This window comes from Eschrichtius robustus, chromosome 14 (genome assembly GCF_028021215.1).
Source record: "Eschrichtius robustus isolate mEscRob2 chromosome 14, mEscRob2.pri, whole genome shotgun sequence".
In the NCBI taxonomy this organism is placed as follows: Eukaryota; Metazoa; Chordata; class Mammalia; order Artiodactyla; family Eschrichtiidae; genus Eschrichtius; species Eschrichtius robustus.
Genome location: NC_090837.1, coordinates 40,506,522 through 40,534,199, shown reverse-complemented (window position 1 = coordinate 40,534,199; position 27,678 = coordinate 40,506,522). Strand labels below are relative to the sequence as shown.

Genomic DNA, 27,678 nt, shown 5'->3' with positions numbered 1-27,678 from the left:
GTATGTGGCTATTTTTAAAACGGCAACAACAACTACACTTCCATGATTATTAACCACAGTCCTGAGCCTGCTCAAACTTTTCTCTAGTCAAATTTTTATTTATTTATTTATTTATGGCTGTGTTGGGTCTTCGTTTCTGTGCGAGGGCTTTCTCTAGTTGCGGCGAGCCGAGGCCACTCTTCATCGCGGTGCGCGGGCCTCTCACTATCGCGGCCTCTCTTGTTGCGGAGCACAGGCTCCAGATGCGCAGGCTCAGTAATCGTGGCTCACGGGCCCAGTTGCTCCGCAGCACGTGGGATCTTCCCAGACCAGGGCTCGAACCCGTGTCCCCTGCATTGGCAGGCAGATTCTCAACCACTGCGCCACCAGGGAAGCCCCTGATTTTTTTTTTAAATAAAAAAGAAACTGGCAAAAAATTATCTTGTTGAAATAAAAATTCTCTACACATAATCTTCCTTATTTTGATAATTTATCTTATAGATATTCATATATCCACTTCCATTAAAGTGAAGCAAAATATGCTTAATTCCATATTTTTTCCCCATCTGTATTTGACTATTTAGCAAATCAATATTTTCCACTTTCTTTTTCCACTGTGTGAAAAATTTACTCTCTGATCTATATGAGAGGAAAAACCTATTTGTAATGTGAAGTAGGTAATTTAAAAGTGAAATCTAAAGATGGGAAATTGAGAGGGAAAAAAACTGCTGAAAATAGCACTGTTTAACTTAAACAGAAGGGGTAACTTGGTGCCAGGACATAAGTTAATACTTCCAAGGAACAGGAAGAATCCACACAAAAAACCAATTCTAAAATGATCTCTTCATTTTTAATTTCTTAAAAAGCATGTTCACAGCACACTCCAAGAATGCCACACAGCCAACAGTTTGCTGCTATTGTCAGAGTATGTCAGAAAACAAAACAAAACAAAATTTAATGGTTAATTGTTTTTAAAATTAGTTCTTTGCAACTTCTGTAAAGCCAATAATCACCAGTCATCTAAATATTTCTTTCATAGTGGTAAACATTTCAGAAATGTAATGAGTAGCCCAAATCACACTTCTCTGAAATGCAATTAAAAGTTATACAACAGAAAAAAATATTTTTCTAGAAAGAATATATTTGGCATTTTAAAATAATTTTAATGGAGAAGCTTTCAAGTGTAAATAATGTTCAGACTTTTACTTTCTGTTACCAGACAGAAAGTTTAGGTCTTTAGTGATTCCAATCTGATTCCAACAATAGGAGGAATGATTCTGTTGCTGTGAATGAGCTTCAATCCTAACAAAGCCAATGTACATTGGCTGCATTAAGAAGTGGAGTCCAGCCAGTACTAAACATTATTAAAAGTGAGGCCAGATAGTTCAAATTAGTTGGTTAATTTGGTACCCAACTTGTTTTATAAATACTTTTCATCATTTGATTATTTCATCATTTGATGATATAATGTTTCTAATTAGCTTGCTATATTTCTCTCAAAATCAATTAGTAAGTATATAGTTTGAGTGAAACGTAAACTGAACTCTGTTTCACTGACTTCATTACAATATGTCAAACATGGTTAAAGATTCCGTTCTGTCCTTCTAGATAATTTACATTTTCATTATAAATGCAGAGCGGCTGCACCGTGAGTTACATCCTAACCATTTCACCTAAATGTAGAAAAGCTGAAAGTTAAATTTAAAAAATTTGGATAGTTGAAAAGTACTTATATATTTATCTCTTTCAGAAACCGATGATGCCTTTCCTTGCACATGAGTGTGGAAAAGAAGAATTCAGTTCATAATTCAAGATGTACCAAAAAAAAGTACTTTGCTTATGTCTATTTCTGTCAGCCATTCTGAAACCAAATTTCCATTTATATCAGCTACTAAAGAGAAGAAATTTTCCTTTAGAATCATGGTCACAGTCTAGAAAAAGAATTGAGAAGGGCTAATTTTAGAGGAAAGACGCAACACAAAACAGGGAGGTGAAAAAAGCAAGTAAGTTGTAATAAAAGCCTCCCTTGTAAACACATCTGTCCCTTCCTCCCATATTCGGAAATGTTAAAAATTCTCATCAAAACATTTTATGCCACAAATCCTTAAAATCAGGTTGATTTCAGCTAGATTACCTGTAGCTGTTAAGAATTATATTATCCTATTCATATCATGAGAGGTAGTTGACATTTTAGTCTCTCAATGCCGAGCTAAAAATTCCACATACCTGGCATATGGGTTACAAGGGAAAAAAAGCACAGAAGCACCATTGTACACTCCTCATGTTTTGGTATTTCAAGTCACCCATAACTTCATTTGCCATTGGCAGCTGACAATCACCACTGTGTTAACACTGAAAGCAGTGGATATTAGTGCTATTCATCGTATAGGACTGGTGGACCTCCATCATCTTTCAAAAATGAAGCAGCTTTCCTTCCATTCTTCTGAACATGATCTTCATTCATTTTCTCCAAAGCTTCTATCTATAAAATTAATATATTAAATCCATTTGTCAAAATCCTACTTCATAGCAATCATGCTTGAGATTGAACCAGTATTTTTACTCTCTTAAAACTAAGTCATTCCTAACGACACTGGCCTTGAATTAGAATTACAGTGTGTGACACATATTACAGTGGGTCACATACATGTATGTTTTTACTTGATTACATTACCAGGGTTGATGTTCAGTGTCTTTATCAAGCTAGCAATTGGCATCAGATATGTTTTACTATATAACCTATACAGCTTTCAGGGAACAAGAAAAAGGAAATTCCAAAGTTGATTCAACAGCAGTAACACCCAGTAACTGTACAGAGCAACTGTACTGAACTAAAGGCTGGATTTACCATCTTCCTGTTACTTCGCTTCTGGCCTTAGACTCCAGCACAGCTTGGCCAAATTCAAGTCAATATGGGGATTTCTGGAACAGACTCCATAATCATTCTCTGCTTTGGCAGGTTGCTGGGAATAATTAGCTGCTGTTTCACTTTTCAGTTTTTGTTCAATTTTAAGAGACCTTCCCTGGAGGATTTTTTTTTTTTTTTTTTGTATTGTTCTGTAGATCCATATTGTAATGACTGGGTATTTCCAAGGATGGCCACTGCTGAATCTCTGTATTCAGTTAAAGGCAGGCAGGGACCAAGTGTTACTGCTTTTTGTGTCACCCGGAGTGTTCACCGGTCAGGGAAAAAGGCATATACTGGAAATGTGTTATTTGTCCATCTCAACCAAACTATGAACTCCTTGAAGAAGTGTTCTGCTGTTATGTTTATCCTAGGGTTTAAGCCTGGAAAAGAAGGATCAAAAACAATATCTCAAGAAAGGAAAAATCTCTAATTAATTTTGTTTTTGAGGGGATGAGAGGATAAACTTAGCTCTGGGTTTCATTATCTACTCTATCCAGGTCCCCCACTATCAGCAAGGTGAAAAACAGCCTTATAACACTTACCTCAGCTAAGAAATCAGCTTCATTATCTGCTGAGATGTTTAAGCCTGAAACGGCATTGAAGAGTTCTCGTTCACTAAGGGCTTCCTTTACGCCTCCTTTCTGGAAAAACTAGTAAAGAAGTATAAGAAAGTCAGTAGACTTATTAGCAAGGTTCTCCTAGAAACAAAAAAAAAAAAAACAGGGAATAGTGTACTTGTAAAACACCAGTGAATTCCTTCCATAATTTTTAAGCTACAGGTGTTTCCAATTCAAGTATAACTACACTCAGGTTCTACTTGCTTACTGTTCTCTCACACATCCGGGCTGTTTTCTAGATTTAGTAAGTTTGTCATATTGCACCTTCTATAGCTATGTGTGAGTGGTATATATAAAATTGCTTGGCATTGCTTTGAATGAGTAGACTCAAAATAATCACTAAATCCCATGAATTAAAATTTTCCAGTAGGCTCAGAAAGTATTTCCAAAATAAAGTTGTTCTGTCATATTTAGAAAGATCACCTCTATCTGAATCTGTTGCTGACAATTCATTTCCTTTAGAAATAGCAAACAAATGCTTCCCAACTCTGTGATTACTGAGTTTTACCTTCCCTCGTCTGTTCACTCTGCCTCAGAGAAAGAGTGGTCAGACTATACCACTAGGAAAACTATTCTTTTAAGTACAATAACAACGGCAGTAAGCATGCAGGCTTGCTTCAGGCCAGCTTCCCTTAAAGCACTGTGCATGTATTAAATGTCTACTTGACTGCTTAAATATTTAGAACCAAAATAAAAACTTACTCTCTTGGAAAATTTAATTCAGTGGCCCAAACGTGAGGCATGCAATCAAATTCTTGCAAAAAATGAAATCTGACAAATCAATCTTTGTCTCTTTACCTTGAAAGCAACCAGTAACTAAAGTAAACCCTTCCTTTAATTTCTAAGAATACAGTCATCTTACTTGTCTTAGGAGTGAGAAAAATGTTTGAATATGTTATAGCCCATAAAAAAGACAGTTAGTTTACATGCCTACCTGTGAGACATTCCTACAGTCACGGAACAAGAACTCCAGGCCATGAGGATGGGTTGGTTCTACAGACTGACTGACGTCGATCAACCAGACCTATTTAAATATAGAGCACACAGTGATTTCTGTACCTTCAGTAATTTACATCAAGTCACTTAACCTGAACATTAACAAAATGCTCCTCACCTTCCCAGCATGCCACAGCATGTTGTACTCACTGAGGTCGGCATGTACGAGCTTACATTCATTATATAACTGCTGCATCAACTGTAAGGAGGCAAGGCAGACATTTAGAAAATGAAGGAACAATTCTAATTTACCTACACAACTAAAATGTCTAGGTCACCCAATATTTTCCATAAAGAGCAAAACTAGGGTAAAGAACTTATTTCTTCTTTGTACAGTCTAGGACTGGTTTTTGGGGGGTTTTTTTCTACCCTGAAGGAGGGTGAGAGCCCAGTGAGACAATGGAAGGGAAGAGTGCATGACACTCTACTTCCCTATCCATGTGACAGCAATGAGAACAGGAGACCAAAGGGTAGTCCTGGATTCCCACATACGTAAGACAGCTGTGGTCACTAACCAGGGGACCTAGGCTTAGCCTTCATAAAAGGGCAAACATCCCACTGAGAGCTCTATGGAGTGTATACAACTCCAAGGTAAAAAGTACTTCCTGCCAGACAGAGTGGGAAAGAAGTATTCTTCTTAATTAAGTGACATTATATATTCATGATTGATGGTGACCCCTAGCCTCATAGTAGAAATCAGCATTAATGATTTGTTTCCCAGCTTTAATAGAATCAAATACAAAGGGCACATCACTACTTCATCTCTTCCCCAGCCACCCCACAGCCAAAAGAAACCAGAAAAGTAGGCTTAATTTTCTTTGAATGTTTTCCAACTGAAGGCAGAGAAAGTTGGATTATCTCTCTAACTGTATCTTAAAAAATTAATTTGGATAATACGTTCATATTCACATCAACTGCCACATGACGTAAGAGTTCCATGCAGACACTGTGTTAAAAACATATGTTTTGGACTTCCCTGGTGGCGCAGCGGTTAAGAATCCGCCTGCCAATGCAGGGGACATGGGTTCGAGCCCTGGTCCAGGAAGATCCCACATGCTGTGGAGCAACTAAGCCTGTGCGCCACAACTATAAGCCTGCGCTCTACAGCCCACGAGCCACAACTACTGAGCCCACATGCCACAACTACTGAAGCCCATGCGCCTAGAGCCCATGCTCCACAACAAGAGAAGCCACCGCAATGAGAAGCCTGCACACCGCAACGAAGAGTAGCCCCCGCTGGCCGCAACTAGAGAAAGCCCGTGCTCAGCAACGAAGACTCAACGCAGCCAAAAATAAATAAATAATTTATTAAACAACAAAAAACCATGTTTCTTCACTATTCAATTAAGACAAAAAAAAAAAAAAGACAATACAGAGGAATAACAACAATATGAGGAGCATTTTCTTAAGCTTGAAGGACCCCAGATTGAATTTGGTTGCTGTCCCAAAGCATAAATAGCTTCCTCAAGACTCCTGACAAGTGCCTCCCAACTCTAACGCCAGCAGAGATGGAGAAACCACTCCTTACTATCTTCTTTTCATCATCACTTACTTTTATTGACCAAATCTGCCTCCCTCTAATTTCCCAACAGGAAAGGTATTTCCTTCACTGTTTCAAGAAGGAATACAAACTAATGAGGCACTATATCTGCTAAACATAGTAACATCAAGTTTTATTTAATGAAGTTTTGTCAATAATAGCTTCTGGCTTCTATGTCATTAATGCTAACAACTGAGCCTTCACTTTCTCCACTATGATCTTCCTAAAACAACTCAAGACATACGCATGTTGATATAAAGACAACTCTTTAATATTAACATTCCTTCACAAACTTCAGTTTGTCCTCGTTATACCACCTTAAAATAGTACTATTTTAGGAATTTCTTTTTTAGTTTAGAGGAAATATTTTTTAAAGTTGGTGTGTGAATGGTCTGAAAGGCACAACTTACATGAAGAGTTTGATAGTAGGCTTCTTTCATTTCTTCACTGCTGAGCTTTACTTCCTTCAATTTAGGGGCTGGAACTTGATCATGGCCAATAAAAGACATAACCAGAATGTGTTTCTTTAGTAGCACAACTGTTGGACAAGGAATTCCAGCTCTCTGCATTCTATACAGAAAGAAATGATTAAGAATGTAAAGATCAGAAGGAGAGGAAATTTCATTTATTCAACAAATATCTAACGAGGTCCTGCAATGAGGGGGCACTATGTTGTAATCTGGGGAATGTTGGAAGGCAAAGGCAGTAAGGCCAGCCTCTGCCCTCACGGAGCCTGCGGCCTGGTGAAAACAACAGACAAGTGAGGAGATGATTACAGTGCAATGTGCTACATGCACTGGCAGAGGTGGGGGTAGGAGGCATCAAGGAAGAAGCAGGCAAATAGGAATTAGCCAGGTTCAAGCTGTGGGGAGATGCACAGAGGAGTCCAGGAGCACAGTCCATGCGGGGGTTGTGTATAAATCAACGCAGCTGGATCATGAGGAGGAGGAAGGGCAATGTGGGTTTAGGCTACAGAGACAGGCAGGCTCCACATCGCAAGATGACTTTGAACTTTACACCAAAGACTATGGGAGCCGCTGAAAAATCTTAAGAAAGGCAGTGATGAGACCTTAGTAATCCAGAAAAGAGATCGGAGGGCAGCAAGACCTCTTAGGAAATTATTCTAATTAGAAGTCCTACTAAGTAGAAGACTTGTGCAGCTAATAAATATAGATAATTAATTTTGAAAGCAAACATCTTTAGGCAAAGCAAACTAAAATTAAAGGCTTTCATGGTTCAGATGTGGGCAGATTTGTATGTAAGAAAGATTATTAATTTCTTGGCTGACAAAACAAATTCCTTGATAAATTCTGCGTAGAGAATTGAGAAACAAATCTAATAAATTAAAGCAAAATGCAATTTGACTGGTAAAACCCTGCCCTCACCAAATGAACAAACATTAGATGGAATAAACATTTTCTGAAACAAAAAAGGAAATCATTATTTATAATATGCCTAACTGGAAACTGGAAAAGATAGCGTTTAGATATATGACAAAATATCTTCAGTTGAAAATGACTTAATTTCCCTCAAACTTTACTGAGAAAGAAAAACAAAATGGATTTTTCATCCTACAAGTATGAATTCAGGTTATATACATGGAAATGTTTTCTTACAGAAACTCTCCTTAAGCACTAGAATTTTAAGGCCTTTCATACTTTCTATAAATTAATTTAAAAGAAAGTGTGGGTTTTTTGCCTGGCTGGTAGGCCTAATACAAACAGGTGATCACCCAAGATGACTTCTAGCACAATGATTTTCTTTACCTTGTGAGATTGTGCATTTCTTTTTCTGCCCACATGCGGATGATCTTACGTGGATTTAGTTTACTGAAGCGATCTTTAAACCTGAAATCATCTTTAATATATTTGTCACGATTCTTAAACTCATTAAGGGTTGTTTTAAATACCTTGATGGCACATTCTGTAGGTATAACTTTACTATCTTCCTTTTCATCCTCCATGCTAAGTGGAAGAAACAAACATTAAGTCAGTTCAAGTCGCCAGGTAACAAAACAATTTCAAAATAAAGATTTTATGACATGAAAGTGCATCTGCCTTCTCTGAGAATGTCAAGCCTTGGGTTGTTGTTGTTTTTTAAGCCTTCAAGTTTGAGGTCTTAAGAAAACCCTAGGTTTTAGCTTTTTTAATAAAACACACTTTCAAATAAATTCTCAACAGTTTTCAACAACCCATAATATAATCTTCATTTAATGACTATGGAATTAAAACTTGAGGAACAATGAAGACCTGTACACTTTAAAATAGGCTATGGTCTGCCTGGGATGGTTCAGAGGCAAAACTCGATGGAAGGGAGCAGAAGAGTCTAGAGGATGCTTAGGATGCTAATTCAACAGTCCCACAACAGCGAGCCACTGAGAGGGTCTGAATCATGGTGGTGGCAGTGCGAACAAAAGGGGGAAGGTGGAAGGAGAGACAAGATTTACCTTTGAACCTCTGAAGGGATGTTAATCTGGAAAAGAAAGGAACTATATCTAGAGCACAGACTCTGACTCAAACTCCCAATCCCCTCCTTCTGGTACCATATTCTCCCAGCAGACTCCTCCTCCTCCAGGTAGCCTCAGAAGGCTACAGTACATACTCTAACTGGTTCTAAGTAACGCCCTCTCTTCCTAAGAAGTGTGACTTAGCTCCATGGCTTTAGATAACATCTAAATACAGATAACTGCTACATTTCTATCCTTAGTCCTGACTTTCTCCAGAAATTCAGGCCCATTTATCTCATCCCTACTTGACTTCAGTTGGATGTCGAGAAGGCATCTCAAACTTATCATGTCCAAAACAGAATTCCTGATAACTGTACCCTAAACCTGCCTATCCCCAGTCTCTCACCTCAGTAAATGGCACCACCCAGCTGCTCTAGCCAAGAATCTATCCTCTCACACACCACATCCAATCCAACAGCACAGACTGTGCACTCTCACCTTCAAAACACACCTCACCTTCGAAACCTTCATCAGAGGTTCCCCCGTCCTACTGATAAAAAGCAGTCAACCAGTCACTATGACATCACCCTATTTTATCTATTTGTGTAGTACATATCTGATAGTCCTGGAAGGGGGTTGAAGGGAGGGGTGGGGAGGAAGCACATTCTATGAGAGCAGGGACCTTCCTTGTACCATTCATTGCTGTAGCCCCAGCACCTAGAAGAGCCTGGAACACGGTAGCTGCACAAATACTTGGTGAATGAATGAACCAATTTTCAGGGAGACAGGCTAGAGATCCTTTACGAGGAAGAAATTCCCAATAATTTAAAGATGTTATAGACGTCTTTGGATTTTGAGATGGTAAGTCTCCTGTCACTGAAATAATTTAACCATAGGTAGATGAGGCCCTATGAAAAATACCACTTAGAAGATCCCTTACTTGGAAGGTCTCTAGGATAAAATCTAATTTGTAAGATTCATCTCATCATTCTCTTACTAAAAAAACTTCTGCGTTTCTCACTAAATTACACATCACTCTGCCTAGCTTTTAAGGTCCTCCTTACCAATTTCTGGTTTGCTTACACAATTTTACATCTTATTACCTCTACATATACACCTTCTAATTTCTTCACTGACAAATCTCATCGCCTAAATTTCAGTCCTCCCATTTTCAGCACCCCTCCCCCACCCCACTTTTTTTTTTTTTTAAAGAATTAAACTTTACAGATAAAGCTGAAGTTCCCTTTGCTTATTTACCACCCCTGGTAGTTTCAGTCCCCATTCCAACTCTTTAGAGGCAATCACAATCATGAATAGTAGCCTTCTAGTCTTTTTAAAAATATACACACACATACGTAAGTTTCCACAAACATACATTTTTAAAAAACCATGTATGTTACATTCTGTATAACTAAAAATTTAAATAGATGGTATACTGTACATATTCTGCAACTAGCGTTTTGCACTCAGTACTGGGGGGTGGGGAGGGTTGTCTTTTTTTTTTTTTTTTAACCTATTTTTAAAATCCAGGTTGAGATCCAACTTCATCATGACCTCTTCCTTGAATGTGACCGGCAATGATCTTCTTCTGTTCTCTATTCCTATCCCGAGGTCTCACTTGTCTAAGTACTCTATTATGTAATTATCTTTAACGGACCATAACGGTTCTTACTGTAATGTTCTCCTCTTGGCTATACCATAAGCTCTTTGACAGTAGAAAACATGTTATACACTTATTCCCTGAAAAATCTAGAACATGTTACTATTCAAATAACTGTTGATTACTTGGCCAACCTGAGAGTGACAGAACCCAGAAGAGCTTTGTGGCAGGCAGAACCTAAAATGGCCCCCAAGATCCCAGCCCCTGGTATACAACCCTGTATAAGCCCCTCCCTCTGAGTGTGGGAGGGATAGCCACTCCCTTGAATAGCTTATATTATATGGCAAAGGTGAAGGTATAGTCGTGCCCAGGATTACATTCCACTGTCTAATACTCAGTCTCAGTGAACTGAAGGGAGAGAGTCTCCCGCTGGTTTTGAAGAAGTAATCTGCTATATGAAAGGGCTACATGACCGGGGCCTCTAGGAGCTGAGCGCAGCCCCTGGCTGACAGCCAACCAGAAAGTGGAGACCTCTGTCCTACAGCTGCAGGGCACTGAATTGTGCCAAGGGAAGAGGAACCCATGTCCAAAAAGGAATGCAGCCCAGCTGACACGCAGATTGCAGCCCTGGGAGAGCCTGAGCAGAGAACCCAGCTAAGCCGTGCCTGCCCGAACTTCTGATCAACAGGAACCATGAGATAATAAACAGGTGTTGTTTTAACTTGCTAAATCCGTGGTAATTTGTTACGTAGCAGAGAAAACTAACATACACTTTAAAAAATATTTACTCTCAGTTGTTGAAAACCGAATGCTCTCTAGCTTTGCTAATTTACAAATGCCAAAGTACAGATCACGATACCAATTCCACCAGAAGGAAAGGGAGCTCATTCATTATATCAAAGTATCATTAAGTAAAACAGAAAATGTACAAAGGCTAAACAAGGCAATTGACAAGAAAAAGAAACTTAAGTGGCCAATACACTCCAAAAAAATAAAATCTTAACCATAATTAAATAAATGCACACCAAAATATTAAAAAGGTACTTTTCATCTTTCACACTGACAAAAAAAGTATTGTTTGGTAAGACTAGGCACTGATGAGGATGAGGGAAACAGGCTCATACGGCTGGTGGTAGCATAAACTGGTTTAACTTTCTCATCCGGCAATTTGGCAATACCTACGGACATTCAGAATGTTCGCAACCTGAGGATTTGACAAGCTCGTAGAGAAAATTGCATCTGCCCTACCATTAAAATGTAAACACAAATTCAAGATTTCTGGTCTTTGGTGTGACATACAAGAAAAAAAGTTTTCTTTAATTTTTAATAAATAAATCAAGAAACATTGCTTGCTACAATAGCCTGCTCAGAGGCCCAAACAGTGAGCAAAATCTGGTACTCTCCATTCAATAAGACCTTCCACTGTTTAACAGAAAGGGGAAAAAAATGCATATAGTCTTTGCCCCAGAAATTTCAAATGTTAGGAATGCAGCTTAAGGATTTATTTGCAAAAGCATACCAAAGTATATGTACAAAGATATTTCTATATATTCACAAAGTGGAATGTTCTACTATAAAACTGATATGATATAAACCAGTAATATAAAAGGATATAAGATATATTAACTGAAAAATGAAGATGCTGAATGCAGAATATAATCTCTTTTGTACAAACAAAATAAGAAATACATGCATAAAAATTTCTGGAAGGCTAGACTAAAAACTATTAATAGTGGTTACCCTTAGAGGAAAAACCTGTGGGGCGACAGTTGGTAAGATGAAGGCTACCTTCATTTTAATCCTTTCTATACAGTTTAATTTCTACCATGAGTAATCTTTCATTTTAAAATAATCTGTGCAATTAAGTTACGTTTGCCTGGTCTCAGGGAACCCTCAATTGAAATTTGGAAAGAGGGCAACAGAGCTTAAAGCCAGAAAAAAATAAATGTTTACTAAAATTAATATATACCAGGTATTATAAAACACGATTTCATTTACCCCCAACAAAATCCTATGAGGTAAGGATCAGTTTTTAAATGACATTTAGTAAATTGCTCCAGAGCACGTTGCTTGAAAAATGTTGTGCCATTTTATCCTAAAATTCATTTTATCCCTTTCATTTCGGAACTTAGTATAATTCAATACATGATTATATGTATATGTCTCATTTAGAAAGGGAGACTAGTTAAATAATTAAGAAAACCAAAGGCAAGGATTTGACCAATAATTGTTTGAATCCCCTTAAGTATACAATAAATACCTTCTAAACCTAAAAAAACTAGAATAATCTGTAATCTATTTTAACATTTTGTTTATAAATAATGTTCAGGTAAAGGAATAGCTGAGCTAGTAAGCCCTGCTGAACTAGTAAGACTTCAAAGCTAAGTACCCAGATGACTTCATATTCCTGGCTTAAGCACGTTCTCTCAACAGGATCCACATTTAAAATTTTTTCTCTTCCTCATATCATCCTTTACTCAACTAAGTCCTCAAAACAAAAGTAAAGTGGGTAAGCTCTAAAATGGTGTAAGATCTTTAAAGACATTTCTTTAAATAATGAAAGCATTATTAAAAGGGTAGGAATTGGTAACTGATCTAAGTATGGCCCTCCCAACCTGGTACCAAAGGGTCCCACAGTGGAAAGATGTGGGTTTTGAGTCAAACTCAGGTTCAGATTTTGCTATGCCACTTACAGCTGCCTGTATGTTATGGTATAATTACAATAATGTGAAAAATAATATATTCATAGAAAAAAGACTGGAGGAGTCTACACAAAATTATTAATGGTTATCTCTGGATGGCAGAATTGGGATGATTGTGGTTTTATTTTTTTTTTTGCTGCACTGCACAGCTTGCAGGATCTCAGTTCCCCGACCAGGGATTGAACCTGGGCCACAGCAGTGAAAGAGCTGAATCCTAACCACTAGACCACCAGGGAACTCCCCTGGTTGTGTTTTTCTTTATACATCCCTATATTGCTGAGACTTCCTACAATAACACTTTAAAAATTACTGTCTGCCATGCAGAATGAACTTTGATTTTGTATAAATCCATTAATATCAGGGAGAAGGGGCTAAGCTTTTGTTGATATGATGGTATTGTATTTTGCTCATTTACCTCCCTCCATATGCATGAAAGACAACAGATTCCTTTCCTGTACTAATACAGCCAGTGATTGTCTCCAATATTCCACAGTTGACCATTTTATACATAAGTAAACGTGTCTTAGGATCAACTGCTTTTTCCTGCAAAAGATAAAGCACTGTAAGTGAAAATAACTGATAATCACAAAACATTTTCTGAGCCATTTCTAATATCTAACATTCAAAATATACACTTTTTTTTAACCTTTATCATTATTATTTTTTTAAATTTATTTATTATTTATTTTTTATATTTATTTTTGGCTGTGTTGGGTCTTCGTTTCTGTGCGAGGGCTTCCTCCAGCCGCGGCAAGCGGGGACCACTCTTCATCGCAGTGCACAGGCCTCTCACTATCGCGGTCTCTCCTGTTGCGGAGCACAGGCTCCAGACGCGCAGGCTCAGTAGTTGTGGCTCACAGGTCCAGTTGCTCCACGGCATGTGTGATCTTCCCAGACCAGAGCTCGAACCCGTGTCCCCTGCCATTGGCAGGCAGATTCTCAACCACTGCGCCACCAGGGAAGCCCCCTTTATTATTAATTTACCTAGGTGTATATACAACAGGCTCTTAAAAGAGTGCTGTCAAGATACAATTCATTTCTGTAACTCTAATGTCTTTGAAAGTGAGTATCTAAAAGAACCATTAAAAATCAGACTCTAGCTTAGTGAAAATTTTATCTCCAAAGTTTAAATAGCTCTCCTAATGTACTTACCATTAGTTTGTTTTTCTAAAGGTTTAAAAATTATTCTCAAGATATTATACACTATCTTTGTTAAGGTAAAACATTATAGACTATTAAGTTATTATAAATATGTCATGACAGGAAACAACTTTTCATACGCAATGTAAACTATACAGTCTAAATTAATTATGACCACTGAAATGTTAGTTTTGAATAAGTGATTAATAAGCACTACATGAAATCTGAAAAGTCAAAAGGCAAAGCTACTTGGGTTTTATTTACATCTTTGATTTGAAAAGTCAATCTCATGAAAACAATATCAAACATGAAGTTTTATCTGGTTTTTTCCCCAAACATGAAGTTTTCTAATATGAATCTTTCCACTAAAAAAACAGAAACAAAAACGTTAAGAATACTTACTGCAGTAGAATGCTCCTTTTTCTCATGGAGGCGGGCACTTCGACGTTCTTCTGAGTAGGCATGTTGTTTTAAAGCATTGAAAACATGGTTTGATAGTTTTAAATCCATTCCAATTCCATCTCCTACCTGAAACCCAGGTGCAAACTGCCAAAAAGAAGAAGAAAAATTAGCATCTGAGTACTTTAAAATGGGGACAGTGAAAACAAAAAACAATGAGAAAATCAGTTTTACATGGACTGGGTTTTCTACTCAATAGACGATAATGCTATGAAAGCAGAACCCACAGGTATACAGAGGAAAAAGCAAAATAACTCACTGGTAAGCCCAACAGAAAGGGAAACAAGGCTTTTTAAGAAACTGTATCCCAAAGGAAGGGAGGGTTTATTATATGCAAAGAAAACATCCAAACACATCTAAAAACTAAGGTATTTTAGCATATGCTTTGAACATATGCTAAAATACCTTATGCTTTTACATCGGACAAAGGATACATTATATTTTGAAATCATACCAAATCTTACCAAAAAAAAAAAATTTTCATAGTCAATTATTTTTGAAGAGTGGGTTAAAGTCACAAGCTATGCCCACACCATGACAATTATGTCCAATATGTAAGCCACTAGCTACATGTGGATATTTAAATTTAAATTGATTAAAATAAAATTAAAAATTCATTTCCTCAGTTGTACCACCCAAATTTCAAGTGCTCAATTGTCGAATATGGCTGCCACATTAGACAGCACTGACACAGAACATTTCTATTATCACAGAAGGTTCTACTGGACAGGGTTGTTCTAGAGTCAGATCTGGATTATTTCTAGAATGTTTACTTAACAAGTATTTGTGTTCTAAAGTCTAAATGTTTTATATTAACCACGATATTTATGAAGGAGGAAAAAAATGCCATTTTTCTTTTTCTCCTATTTTTTAAAAATTACATTTTGTTTCTGATTTTGCAGGGGTAATTCAGGCACAAGATAAAAAATTCAAAAATTATAACAGGGTATACAGTAGAAAGTATTTTTATCTCCCATTCTTATCCCCCAATCACCACTGTTATCTATGTCTCGGGTATTTTATGGAAAATAAGATGCTGAAAAATAAATGTTACTTTCAGAAGAAACATTTCTTAATTTTAAAATCAATGTAAATCAAACTAGTTTTCTTAATATTGATGTAGGATTTTATTCTGAGGTACATTATATTCTCATTAGTGGCTCAGTTTCCACGGTGTTGCTATACTGTCATCTAAAATATCTTTAGAAAGGACGAAGGATATTTTTAGAAATTTAAAGATATTGTATTTAGAATGCTATGTTTTTAACTTATTCTAATAAAACTTTTGATTCAGAGTAATACTTCTGTAACTTACATTTTCCATTCTGGCTGTATTCTTTCTCCCACATACTACTTCATCATGTTTGGTGGTGATGTCTTTTCCTTTTCCAATAAAACCCTTTTTGGGAGTAGGAACTGGTTTTGCTAAAGGCGATTAAGACAAGCCAAGTATGTAAAAATAGCAAAGACTAAATTGCTGCATTCACTATTATCTGAAAAAGATATTTGAATCTAATAGTAAATTACCAAATGAGATTCAAAGACAAATATAAAATACTTAGTCTTCCTATATCCCCATTCTATGCCCCCAGAAAATAAAAGCACTGATACCTGGTCTGTAGGGATCATCACGAGTATCCTGCCAGTCAACCTCATCTTCAGAGCTATCACTGTCTTCATAAGGATGTACTTTTCGATAATTTTCAAAGGAAATGGACACTTAAAAGGCAAAAATAGTAGGAGATTTATTTAGGGGCACATTACAAGCATTTTCTACCACCCAATGGAGTTGACACAGTAAGGTCATAGTACCTTTGCTATCTCCATTGAATTTTTTTTCTTCACGCCTAAGCTGTGCATCATATTCTCTGTCAAATTCCATCTGTAGCATCTGAGCCAGCATTAGGTCGCTGGAAGTGTCAATGTTTTCTCCAGTAATAAATGGTCCTTCAGCAACGCTATTCAAAATAAGGCAATATAGACTAATATAATGTGCTGTGTAAAGAGACGCTACCAGTTATGGGTGAGATGTGCCTTTTCAGTGTTAACTGTATTGAAGAAACAATGGAAAAGAACTTTACCAAACCCTTCACCCTCTCCTGCCCAGCTGCCCTCTGACCAATAGCAGGCACCTGTGAAAGCACCAACTAGGATTAGGAGAGCTTCAAGAGAAAGCTAAAGGGCCTATAATAAAAACCAAACAGACCCAAAATTCATTCGTTCTGTGTTCTGATCAAAGGAGAGATAACATATATGTGAAAAGATGAACTACAAACATTTAATCAAAACTGTACCCTACTTCATTATTTTTTGATCTATTTGATCATAGAGTTCAACTGTTGCAATGACTAAAACCCAGAGGAACAGAGTGGTTTGCCCAAGATAATACTGAAAACTAGTCACAAAATTAGGACCAAAACCCATGTATCAGTGAACTCCCAATACAGTGCTCTTTCTACTGCACTGCTTTTCTAAATGTATTTCTGAATCATTTGTCATGACAATCACTAATCAAATCCTAAGACTGTTAGAACAAGCCGCTAGATAAAATAGAGTCTCTATGAATTTTACTTACGCAACTTCAGGAAAAGCGGCAGCTTCTTCTTCCAGCTGCAATTCTTTAGCCAACTGTTCACTCATTACATCAGACAAAGAACAAGATATTGTATTTTGAGGGGTAGCCCATGGACACTATAAAAAAAAAAGGGCAATTCAATTCATAATAATGAACTTAAAGTACTTTCCAAACTTGGAAATAAGGTTATCTTTTGAGAATTAGACTAGCTAAATCAACTCAAAAGGAATGCTTACCTTTTTGCAGAAATCATCTTAAAAGTAAAAATATATCCCAGCTCAAATCTAATCAAAGATAAACCTAAACTACGACAGCCAAAAGCACTCTCTAGCCTGCTTGGAGGGTATGTCCTTATAGGTGAGGGGAAGCACAGGCTACTCCAGCATCACCTACTAGCCAATGAGTTCATGTAATGCCCCTTGTTCTGATTCCATGCTCACCAAGCAACCTTCTGCTTATAATTTGGCTTCTGGGTAGATTCTCTTACAGGAACAGGCTATACCAACTACCACAATTCAAAGCCCACTTAGAAGTTACACTTCCTTCTAATTTAAGCAGTAAGTCTTCTACATGTAAAAAGTGTGTGGCAGCCCCTTTCAAGACACCTTGGAATATGCCAAAATAAAAACAGCAATAACAAACAATGAATCCTGTATTTCTGAACTTTGGAAGCTGAGAAATAGATTCTTGAAACAATACTACCAGAGCAAAGTAATACTCCGTGAGACTCTTCTAGAGCGGCCAGCCACTCAGCCCTCCTCAATGGCATCACCATCTCAGCCCTCTTGAAATACGTACAAACCGTAGGTTTACTTCACAATTGCTGATTTTCGAGGGGGGCAGGCTTTACTTAGCAGCAGCAAATGATTCCATTTGATAGTCTAGTGATTAAGACCATTAGTACTGAATAAGATGTCTAAGTATCTCTTGAACCTGCCCAGCTCTCTATCCCCTTTCCAAGGTATCATCCTCCCATCACTGGGCTACTATAAGAGCCTCCTAACTCACCTTTCTGCTTGCTTCCATTCTCCACACCACAGCGTAATGGTTTTTCTAAAATGCAGATCTGATTGGTTCAGTCCCTTACTTAAAGCTCTTTATTGTTTTAATGTTTCCCACTGCCTTTAGGATAAAATCCAAACTCATTCCTTAACTATTACTGAGAGTCTAATTTAGAATATAGCATATGATGGTAAGTGTTTTGGTCACAAAGTTGTTTAATCAAGTTTAGCCAGTACAGGCCCTCTAGCTGGTCTAAGGGCCTGCTGGGGTGACTCCCCGGGATAACTGGGCAACTTACCCTTGCTCAAGTTCCATAACGTTGAGGTTTAGGGATTCATTTGGTTCAAACTGTTAGGGTGAAGCACGTAAGGGTGATAGATGATCATTATATTTATGCCTAAGTGAATCAGAATCAAGTTTTACCTAGTCTCACCCTGAGACTGGTGAGATGCCCCCAGCCCCCAGCCCCCACCTATACTAGCCTATTGCAGAACTGTTCTGGCCTTGTATAAGGCCAGGCCTGGAAACAACAGGGAGGTTTCCTCAAGGCGTGGTATGACTTTCCCTGACTCAGATCTTGTCAGCAACTGAGCACTCTCCGGGTGAGGATTTTGAGGTCTGTAATCTTGAAGCTCTCTGTAATCTGGAGAATATAGCTAATCTTTTGGCCACATGACTCTGCTGACTTGCTTCTGCATCTTCTGGGTAGAAGATAAAATACTGCCTCTTAGCCTAGAAATGCTTGGTCTGATCAAAGTTCAGGTTCCAAAAGGCAAATAACTGTATTCCCTAGCTCAGAACTGTCAATCACATTTTGCAATGACTAAAAGTAGCATAACAGGCACCACGGGGATATTCTCTATATTGGCTAAATACACCTAACTTACACAGATTAAGTCACACAGTGGAGTATTTGCAATATCATCCCCATTTTATAGATTCAGAAACTGAGACACAGAGAAGTTTTTTAACCCAAGGTAACACTGTTGATGGAAGTGCTGAGATTTGAACCAAGGCAGTAGGGCTTAAGAGGCTGCACTCTCAGTGTTTTGCTATACTGCTTCCCTAAGCACCTTGTCCTGGGATGGGAGAAGCAAACTGCTGTACTGCCTGCAGTCTAAAATCCAAATCTCTCAGTAAGGAATGCCCTTCACAGCTTGAGCTAATTTATCCTTCCAGTCTTGACTCTCACCTATCCTAGACCCTGGCAACACTAATTAAATGCTAAATATGGCATACTTTTACCCTTCCACGCCTTTCACCCCTCACACATCCCCTTCTCTCTCAAAGGTTTTTCTTCCTTCTCTATTTCGCCCAATTAAGTGTCAGCTCTTCCACAGGGTTATCTCAGTTTTATCAGACAAAATTAGATCCTTTCCTTTATCTTCCCATATCAGTGTTAGTTAAATACATCAGGCACAACACAGCAAGATCCCCTTGAAGGGCAAGGTCTTCTCATTCTCAGAGTCCAGTGTAGAGCTTCAGACATAAAGAGGCATTCAAGTATTTACTGAACAAGATGTGCCAAAAGGAAACCTGGAGATATTTCATGGAACTGCCAGGCTGTGCCTAGGCGGTAGAGGTCTGGTGCCTTTCTACACCCGTCCTATTTTATTAAAGTCCTCTTCTCCACCTTGCAGTCAGCCACTTTGCCCACCCATTTCTTCTGTTTTGTTTTTGGCCGTGCCACTTGGCATGCGGGATCTTAGTTCCCCGACCTGGGATGGAACCCGTGCCCCCTGCAGTGGAAGCTCAGAGTCTTAACCACTGGACCGCCAGGGAAGTCCCTGCCCACCCACTTCTGATGCTTCTAGTCTCTTGCCAGCAGTCAATCAATTCTAAGGTGTTAAAACATCAGCGGAAAATCTCTCGGAGAGGCAAAAATGAGAGGCAGTAACTGTGTTATTTTGTGGCAGAGATTTACCTACCCCCAAGATAGACTGAATCAGAAAGGGAAACATGCAGAGACCAAGAGGGCGCCAAGACACCCTGACTGCCCACTCCTACTGACCTTGCTCCTCGGAGCCTCAGACTCCAGAGCTGTACTTCCCTGCACCTCTGCTGACCGGCTCAGCTGGGCAACCTCACACTGAGACAATTTCCTTGGGTGGGATTAATAAGTAAAGACTTCCGAAAGTGTGCCAGCTGCTATACTTTGAAATCACATCCAAACTCTTCAAACCAGTAGCCAAAATCCCTCCATAAAATGTTCTGGGCTGTGAGGGAGAGCTGCCGGGCAGGGACAGTCCTCCACAGGCACAAGCGGTTCACCACCCTGAGTGGGGCTTAGAAAAGGCACTGGGGGCTCCTCCTATGAATGGGCACCAGGGGGTGTATGGAGGGGAATCCTGTGTTGTCATCTTGCAACTCTTCAGCAAGTCAAACACTCCTTGTGAACAGAGAAGCTCTGTCAAATGTTTAAATAATAATAAATCTAAGGAGATAAGAGTAAAAGGCCCTTCATCATCTTGCTCTATCCTAGCGATCCAACGTCATTTCCCACTACTTCCTTCACCAACATTAACTTCCCACTGCATCAAGATCTGATGGGAAACTCCACACAATCCTTCCCAGTTAGTTATTCTGCTTTAAATGACATCTATCAAGCCCATCACTAGCTCCCTGATTCCGGTTCGCTGAAGACCCCTCACCCACCCTGTTTTCCTCTCCTCTGGGAAACTGCCACCACTAAACTCAGCAACTTGGGGTCATCACAACTACCATTCTCCCACATCTGGCTGGCTGCAGATTAGTGGGAAATCATTCCCCCTTCCTTCTACTCCTAAAGATGCATCCCCAGCTGCCCGTCCCACTTTTTTTTTTAAGGTTTTACTGCACACAACTATGGGGAAAGAATCAAGTAAACCGAAAAAAAAAGGCAAACATGAAGGAAGCACATAATAAAAAAAATTCAGTCCTCAACTTGAAGCAAGTCAATAGAACCGCAACCCCACAGGAAGGTCCCTTTTCTGCTCATGCATGCAGGTAGAAGACATAATCTAGGCAAAATATTTAAGTGGGTAATTTTACTTCTCAAAACAAGGATCTCTGCAAAACGTGATCTGGGTCTGTACAACAACACTAACCTTTTTTTTTTTTTTTTTTTAAACTTTCAATTTTAGAGTATTTTTAGATTTACAGAAAAATCACAAAGATTGTGCCGAGAGTCCCCAGATACCCCATACCCAGCTTCCCCGTATTAATACTGTACATTTGTCACAATTAATGAAACAAATCATTATTATTAACTAAAGTCCATACTTCATTCAGATTTCCTTAGTTTTCCCCTAACGTCCCTCTTCTATTCCAGGATACCTTATAACATTTAGCTATCATGTCTCCTTAGGCTCCTCTTGGCTGCGAGTTTCTCAGACTTTGTTTTTGGCGACCTTGACAGTTTTGAGGAGTACCACTAATCCATTTGTTACAGCTCTTTCCAACAGAGCTACACACTTCCTCACTTTTGCCTACAGTTTGTCAATTCTCCCTTCTTGGAATAGTCCCTAAAATTCTTTGTTCATAACAGCAGTTTGGGATTTTGTAACTGGGGACCCCAAGTCCCTTTCAGGGTGTCTAAGAGGTCAAAATTATTCTCATAATAGTTCTAAGATAGTTTTTGTCTTTTCCATTCTCATTCTCTCAAGAGTGTGGAGTGAAGTTTTCCAGAGTCTGTATCAGATATGATGGCAGCACGCTGGTGGCTACTAGAATGTGTGCATGTGTGTTCTTATGTTTTCCAAAATTTTCAAAGGTTTACTACCTTTGAGGTAGTACTACCTTTGAGGTTTACTACCTTTGAGGATATAAATGTGCATTTTAAACTATTATATATAGGATGGATAAACAAGGTCCTACTGTATAGCACAGGGAATTATATTCAATATCCTGTGATAAACCATAAAGGAAAATAATATAAAAAAGACTGTATGTATATGTGTAACTAAGTCACTTTGCTGTACAGCAGAAATTAAACACAACATTGTAAATCAACTATAGTTCAATACATTTTTTAAATGTGCATTTTTAGAGATTAACTCAGTTTGTTCTTAGTGTGTCTACCGTGCTCTTATTACCCATCTTCAATTATGCCTGCTATAATCTACATATTTGTTAGGATAGACTTTCTTCATATACTTCAACTAACACATATTGCAACAGATTGAAGAAAAAAGGAGCTATGAGAATCCAGCTGTCTTCTATTAAGTCAGACATTAAAGAGATTTGCAAAAATACAAAACAATACTACTCTTCACTAATTTTTTGTTTTGGAAAATAGATTTTTTTTAAATATAAAAATGTTATTTATATTAACATAATCACTTAATAAACATTTTTTTCAATATCTCAGTTTTAATTTCTGATATGACAAATATCAATAGATATAACCAATATAAACAAAAATTCTTGGAGTCCTCAATGTTTTTTAAGAGTGTAAATAAGTCCTAATGGAAAAGTTTTGAGAACTGCCAGCCTTTAATATTCTTTCCATTTTCCAAGACTTTCCTCAAACCTCTACCTCCTCTGCAAAGGCTTCTATAATCACTACAGTCTTTCAAGAGGTTAGATAAGGAAATGATTAAGTAATACTTGTAGCATCTTTCTATTTGTTTTGCCTATGAAAATGCTGTCTTCTCAACAGAACACCAATAAACCCCAAGATGATATTTTGTTGAAAAATGAAGATGAAATTTTATAGTTCTGATGATGTACACTTAAATGAAAATATGACTGATATCAAATATTTTATTACTGAATTAGTTTTGTAAGTTTGTTCTGAGGTTAGGTATTCTAAGCAACGTTTGTTTCATCTGACATTTTTACAAACTTTATAGATGCTTACCTAGAGGAATTTAACATGTAAAGTATATATTTATTAGTATCTCTCTACTGATTTCATCCTTTTATGCCTACTGATCTTGGCCTTGTAAACAAAGTCTTGACAGAAAAAATACGCAAAGTAACACATAGATGTAACCACATTTGCCAATAGGCTATTTTAGATTCTCTCTACGGTTGTATGAGAACTTTTATAAAAATTTCCTTTACCTAAAAGCTACTTATTTCCCCCACTTTCTGTTAAGACCTAGTCTGAAGATCTAATAAGATTCATGAGTGACCCTTTAAATGGAACAAATGTTCTGTGTTAGCATGTAAAAAAGTGCATGAAATGGGTAAAGGTGGTCAAAAGGTAGAAACTTCCAGCTGCAAAATAAATAAGGCATGAGACGTCATGTACAGCATGGTGACTATAGTTAATAATCCTGTACTATATATTTTAAAGTTGCTAAGAGAGTAAACCTTAAATGTTCTCATCACAAGAAAAAAAACTGTAATCCTGTATGTTAACTAGACTTATTGTGGTGAGCATTTTGCAACATATACACATATCGAATCATTATGCTGTACACCTTAAATATGTTGTTATATATTCATTAAACCAAAAAAGAACCATTATGAAGTTAAAAAAGTTAGATTCCTTCACAACCTTAATTTGAGGAACACAAAATCCCAATTGACCCACTTTTGCTTTCAAGTAAACCCTCCATAAAGTGGCAAAAGAATCTTTTCATTCTTCTAATGAAAGTATCATGAAAAGAAGCAGCCTGAAACCAGAAACCAAATGTGAAATAAACATTTTAGTTGGCCATTACAGGGAAAAGCTTAAACGTTAAAACCCAGGCAAATGAGAATTTCATAACCGTCTTAACAGTATGTAAACACATGAGAATTAGCCTGGAGCCGAGGGAGGGTGCGCCTGGATTTATCTTTTACTACTTCAAAAACAAGAAACTGCCCAAGTAGGATAACCACGCTTGCCAAGTTAAGGAAACAGCTTCCTAAACCACCTTTCTGTCGGGCTTTCTGTGTGTAACTGCACTGATTCATGTGGCCGGTGAAAAACAAGTTCGTGTTTGTTTTCCATCAAACGTCAGCGCCTTTACGCGAGTCCTGCCCAAACATATGTCACGGAGGTTCAGAAATCAAGGTGTAGAACTAGACGGAGACTCCAAACCGCCCAGGGCAGACTTTGGTAGCCTGTGCCCCTTCCCTGCCTCTCCCACCCCGAGCCCTGCAGCCCCGCCGCCCGTCCCCCGTTCCGAGGTGGTCAGGGTCCCGCCCAGAACTTCCCGAATCGCCTGCGGAGCCGCTTCGGCGCCTGCCACCCTCTCCGGGCCCTCCGAGAGGACCAGCCCAGGCGACTGTGGCAGGTACGTCAGTCCCGACCGCCACTCACTTTGCTGGGTCCCCAGGCCGCTGCCGGCCCGGGCTCAGGGGATGCCACTCCGACCAGATCCATGTGGGGGAAGAAGTCAGCGACGAGAACAGAGCAGAGAGGTGGCAGGACCGGGAAGCAGCCTCCGCCGAGGAGATAGGCAGCGGGGTAGGGGCGACGGGGTGCTGGTGCCGGAGCTGAGATGACAGATGGCGGCTGCAGCGGCGGCTGCAGCAGCCGCGTCCGGAACTAGACCCCTTCTCTTCCGCCCTTTTCGCTTGAATGCTAGCTTCCGATTGGCCGCCGCCCCGAGCTCCGCGTTGGGTCACCGTTCCCCGCCCCCGGCGGACCGCACTTCCGGTCGCTGCGCGGCGCCCGGGACTGGTGGTGGCGACCGCCCTTGCCCGGGAGAGCAGCGGATGGGTGTGACTTCCTCTGGCCAGGCTCTACCCTGTCCCTGAACCCGCCTACCCGGTTGCCCGAGAGGGCAGCTGGATCTCGTTGAACGGAGTCCGACTGCGTGGACTATAAATAAACAAGCAAATCAGGCTCTCTGTTCATGCATTATTTCCCGGGTGAATTCTAAACTGGGATGGTATGGGAGACAGAAAATGGCAGGTTTAGAGAGGGGAGACTGAAGAAGACGGTCGGATTTTGTTTTTATTGCAGTTGTCAGAAGGAGACGGGGCGTGGAATGTGAAATTTTGTAAAATGTGTTATGTAACTTTGAGCAAAAGGAGAACTGCATAATAAAAGGTTTTGTTTGTTTCTGGTTTTGTTTTTGGCCCCGCCCCGCAGCGTGTGGGATCTTGGTTCCCCAACCAGGAATCCAACCCACGCCCCCTGCATTGGAAGCACAGAGTTTTCATACAGTATTTTGTAGGGAGATTTTCATAACGTGACCAGAAAAATCCCGAATAGGTAAATCAATGAAGACAGAAATCAGACTGGTGGTTGCCAGGGAATGCGGTGGGGAGGAGGGAAACGAGGAGTGACTGCTTAATGGGTAAAGGGTTTTCTTCTGGGGTGATGAAACTGTTTTGCAACTTGATATCAGTTGATAGTTGCACAACATCGTGAATCTGTTCAATGCCACTGAATTTTACACTTTGAAATGGTTAATTTTATGTTAAGTGAACTTCAGCTCAGAGAGAGAGTGTGAGTGAACTCCTTAAGGGTTTTAGGGGTAGAGCAGATGCAGGTTATTCCCAGATCAGAGGAAACCACAGTGAAACAATGGTGAGGATGAGGTCGGGAAGCTTAAGGGAGCAGGGTAAAATGCCAGCGTGTTAGATGGGTGATGCACATGGGCCTTGAAATTACCCAGCAAGATGGCAGGGCTTGGGGTGGAATTGGAAGAGTGTGAGCAGGTGCTGGTCTTCAGAAGATGTGCAGACTGTAATCCAGAGGGGTTAGTAGATGCTGCTGCTAGGGAATCTTAGAGACAGTGACAGCGGGATGGGCAGAGATGCCAGAGGAGAGCTGTATTCCTGAGGCAGCAGGAATCATGTTTTGGGAGCTGCACTGGAGAGAGCAAAGAGTGCAGGCCCTCTCCCCTGCCTTGCACACCAGACAAAAATGAATAGTCTCAGAGGACACTAAGGTTTTACTCAAGACAGGGAAGAGAGAGGGCGGGCTGTGGGGACAAGGGAAGTTTATTCATCCTGAGTTGGAGTTCCAGGTTAGAACAGAGTTTGTGGGTTAACAATTTTAATGGTGTGTGTCAACAGTTAAGGTATATACTTGATGCCACCAACTATGTGCTCCTTAAAAAGGACAATAGAAATTTACAATACTTACAGTTTACATTTACAAATATGATTAATAGGAAAAATGGGGTTTACCAACGATAGCATGTTATTGTATGTTATTTGTTTAGTCCTATGCTATTTAATAGTGAGTTCTTGAATGGGGTAAAGGCCATTTTGCTGTGAAATGGAATAAGCACAATGTTTAAAAGATTTAGTTCCAGTTTTTACTCCTATCATCTGTTGATAAACTCGCTGGTGATCAACAGAGATGAAGCTATTCTAGAATTTGCACTGCCTCAGCACGTGGAATCAGCAGATTCTTCAGTCTCTAAAGGGAACAGAAATAAAGCTCTTTAGTCTTTATTATTGAAATTAGTTAAGTCTATTTTGCAAGTAGCTGTTTCAGGCAATCAGCAAATATTTACTAACTGCCTAGGATATTCCTAAAGTCCTGTGGGAGAAAAAAAGAACTGTGAGATATAGTTGGAGAGATAACATATTCACATAACAACATTGAATGATAACACAACACTTCTGTCTCGAAAGTGTGCATGATTAATTGCCACATGACAGCTATAGACAATGAACGTGTCAGGATTCATTGTGGGTTGATGAGATGTGGAAAGGCTTCATGGAGGAGGTGTTACCAAATTAGACCACGAAGTTTGGAGAGAAGCTATAAAGCTAGTTTAGCTGGAAGGAACAGTGTAAGACTAGGTATAAGGATAGGAAAGTCCATTATATGTTTAGTGATGACTCAGTATTTTCATAAGGTTTCTAGAGTGGGATGTTATGGATATAGGTCAGTTAGGTTCAGTTGGGGCACAGTGGTTTTTGAACGTTATGCAACCCAGTACCATTTTCTTTCTTTCTTTCTTTTTTTGGCCAAGCTGTGGGGCTTGTGGGAGCTTAGTTCCCTGACCAGGGATTGAACCCAAGCCCTTGGCAGTGAAAGCCCAGACTGCTAACCACTGGACTGCTAGGGAATTCCCCATTGCCATTTTCTAATAACAAATTTTTTTTTTTAAACATCTTTATTGAAGTATAGTTGCTTTACAATGGTGTGTTAGTTTCTGCTTTATAACAAAGTGAATCAGTTATACATATACATAGGTTCCCATATCTCTTCCCTCTTGTGTCTCCCTCCCTCCCACCCTCCCCATCCCACCCCTCTAGGTGGTCACAAAGCACCGAGCTGTTCTCCCTGTGCTATGCGGCTGCTTCCCACTAGCTATCTATTTTACATTTGGTAGTGTATATATGTCGATGACACTCTCTCACCCTGTCACATCTCACCCCTCCCCCTCCCCATATCCTCAAGTCCATTCTCTAGTAGGTCTGTGTCTTTATTCCCGTCTTGCCACTAGGTTCTTCATGGCCTTTTTTTTTTTTTTCCCTTAGATTCCATATATATGTGTTAGCATACTGTATTTGTTTTTCTCTTTCTGACTTACTTCACTCTGTATGACAGACTCTAACTCCATCCACCTCATTACAAATACCTCCATTTCATTTCTTTTTATGGCTGAGTAATATTCCATTGTATATATGTGCCACATCTTCTTTATCCATTCATCTGTCGATGGACATTTAGGTTGCTTCCATGTCCTGGCTATTGTAAATAGAGCTGCAATAAACGTTTTGGTACATGACTCTTTTTGACCTATGGTTTTCTCAGGGTATATGCCCAGTAGTGGGATTGCTGGGTCGTATGGTAGTTCTATTTGTAGTTTTTTAAGGAACCTCCAT

The 27,678-nt window shown here is 39.1% G+C and overlaps 1 protein-coding gene across 2 annotated transcripts; it reads right to left on the bottom strand.

Moving 5' to 3' along the window:
* Positions 1-807: 807 nt before the first annotated feature.
* Positions 808-24,436, bottom strand: RIOK3 (RIO kinase 3). Of its 2 annotated transcripts, none has more exons than XM_068562660.1 (13): positions 24,200-24,436; positions 16,963-17,078; positions 16,200-16,345; positions 15,999-16,106; positions 15,703-15,812; positions 14,331-14,474; positions 13,204-13,331; positions 7,807-8,004; positions 6,451-6,610; positions 4,619-4,699; positions 4,439-4,528; positions 3,430-3,537; positions 808-2,461 (listed from the first exon to the last, which is right to left on the bottom strand). In XM_068562660.1, exons 1-13 carry the CDS (start codon positions 24,260-24,262, stop codon positions 2,354-2,356), a joined length of 1,560 nt encoding a protein of 519 aa, XP_068418761.1. In that variant the 5' UTR covers positions 24,263-24,436; the 3' UTR covers positions 808-2,353. The 2 variants fall into 2 exon arrangements, with proteins under 2 accessions (XP_068418761.1, XP_068418762.1); XM_068562661.1 differs by lacking the exon at positions 808-2,461 and adding an exon at positions 2,491-3,267.
* Positions 24,437-27,678: the final 3,242 nt, after the last annotated feature.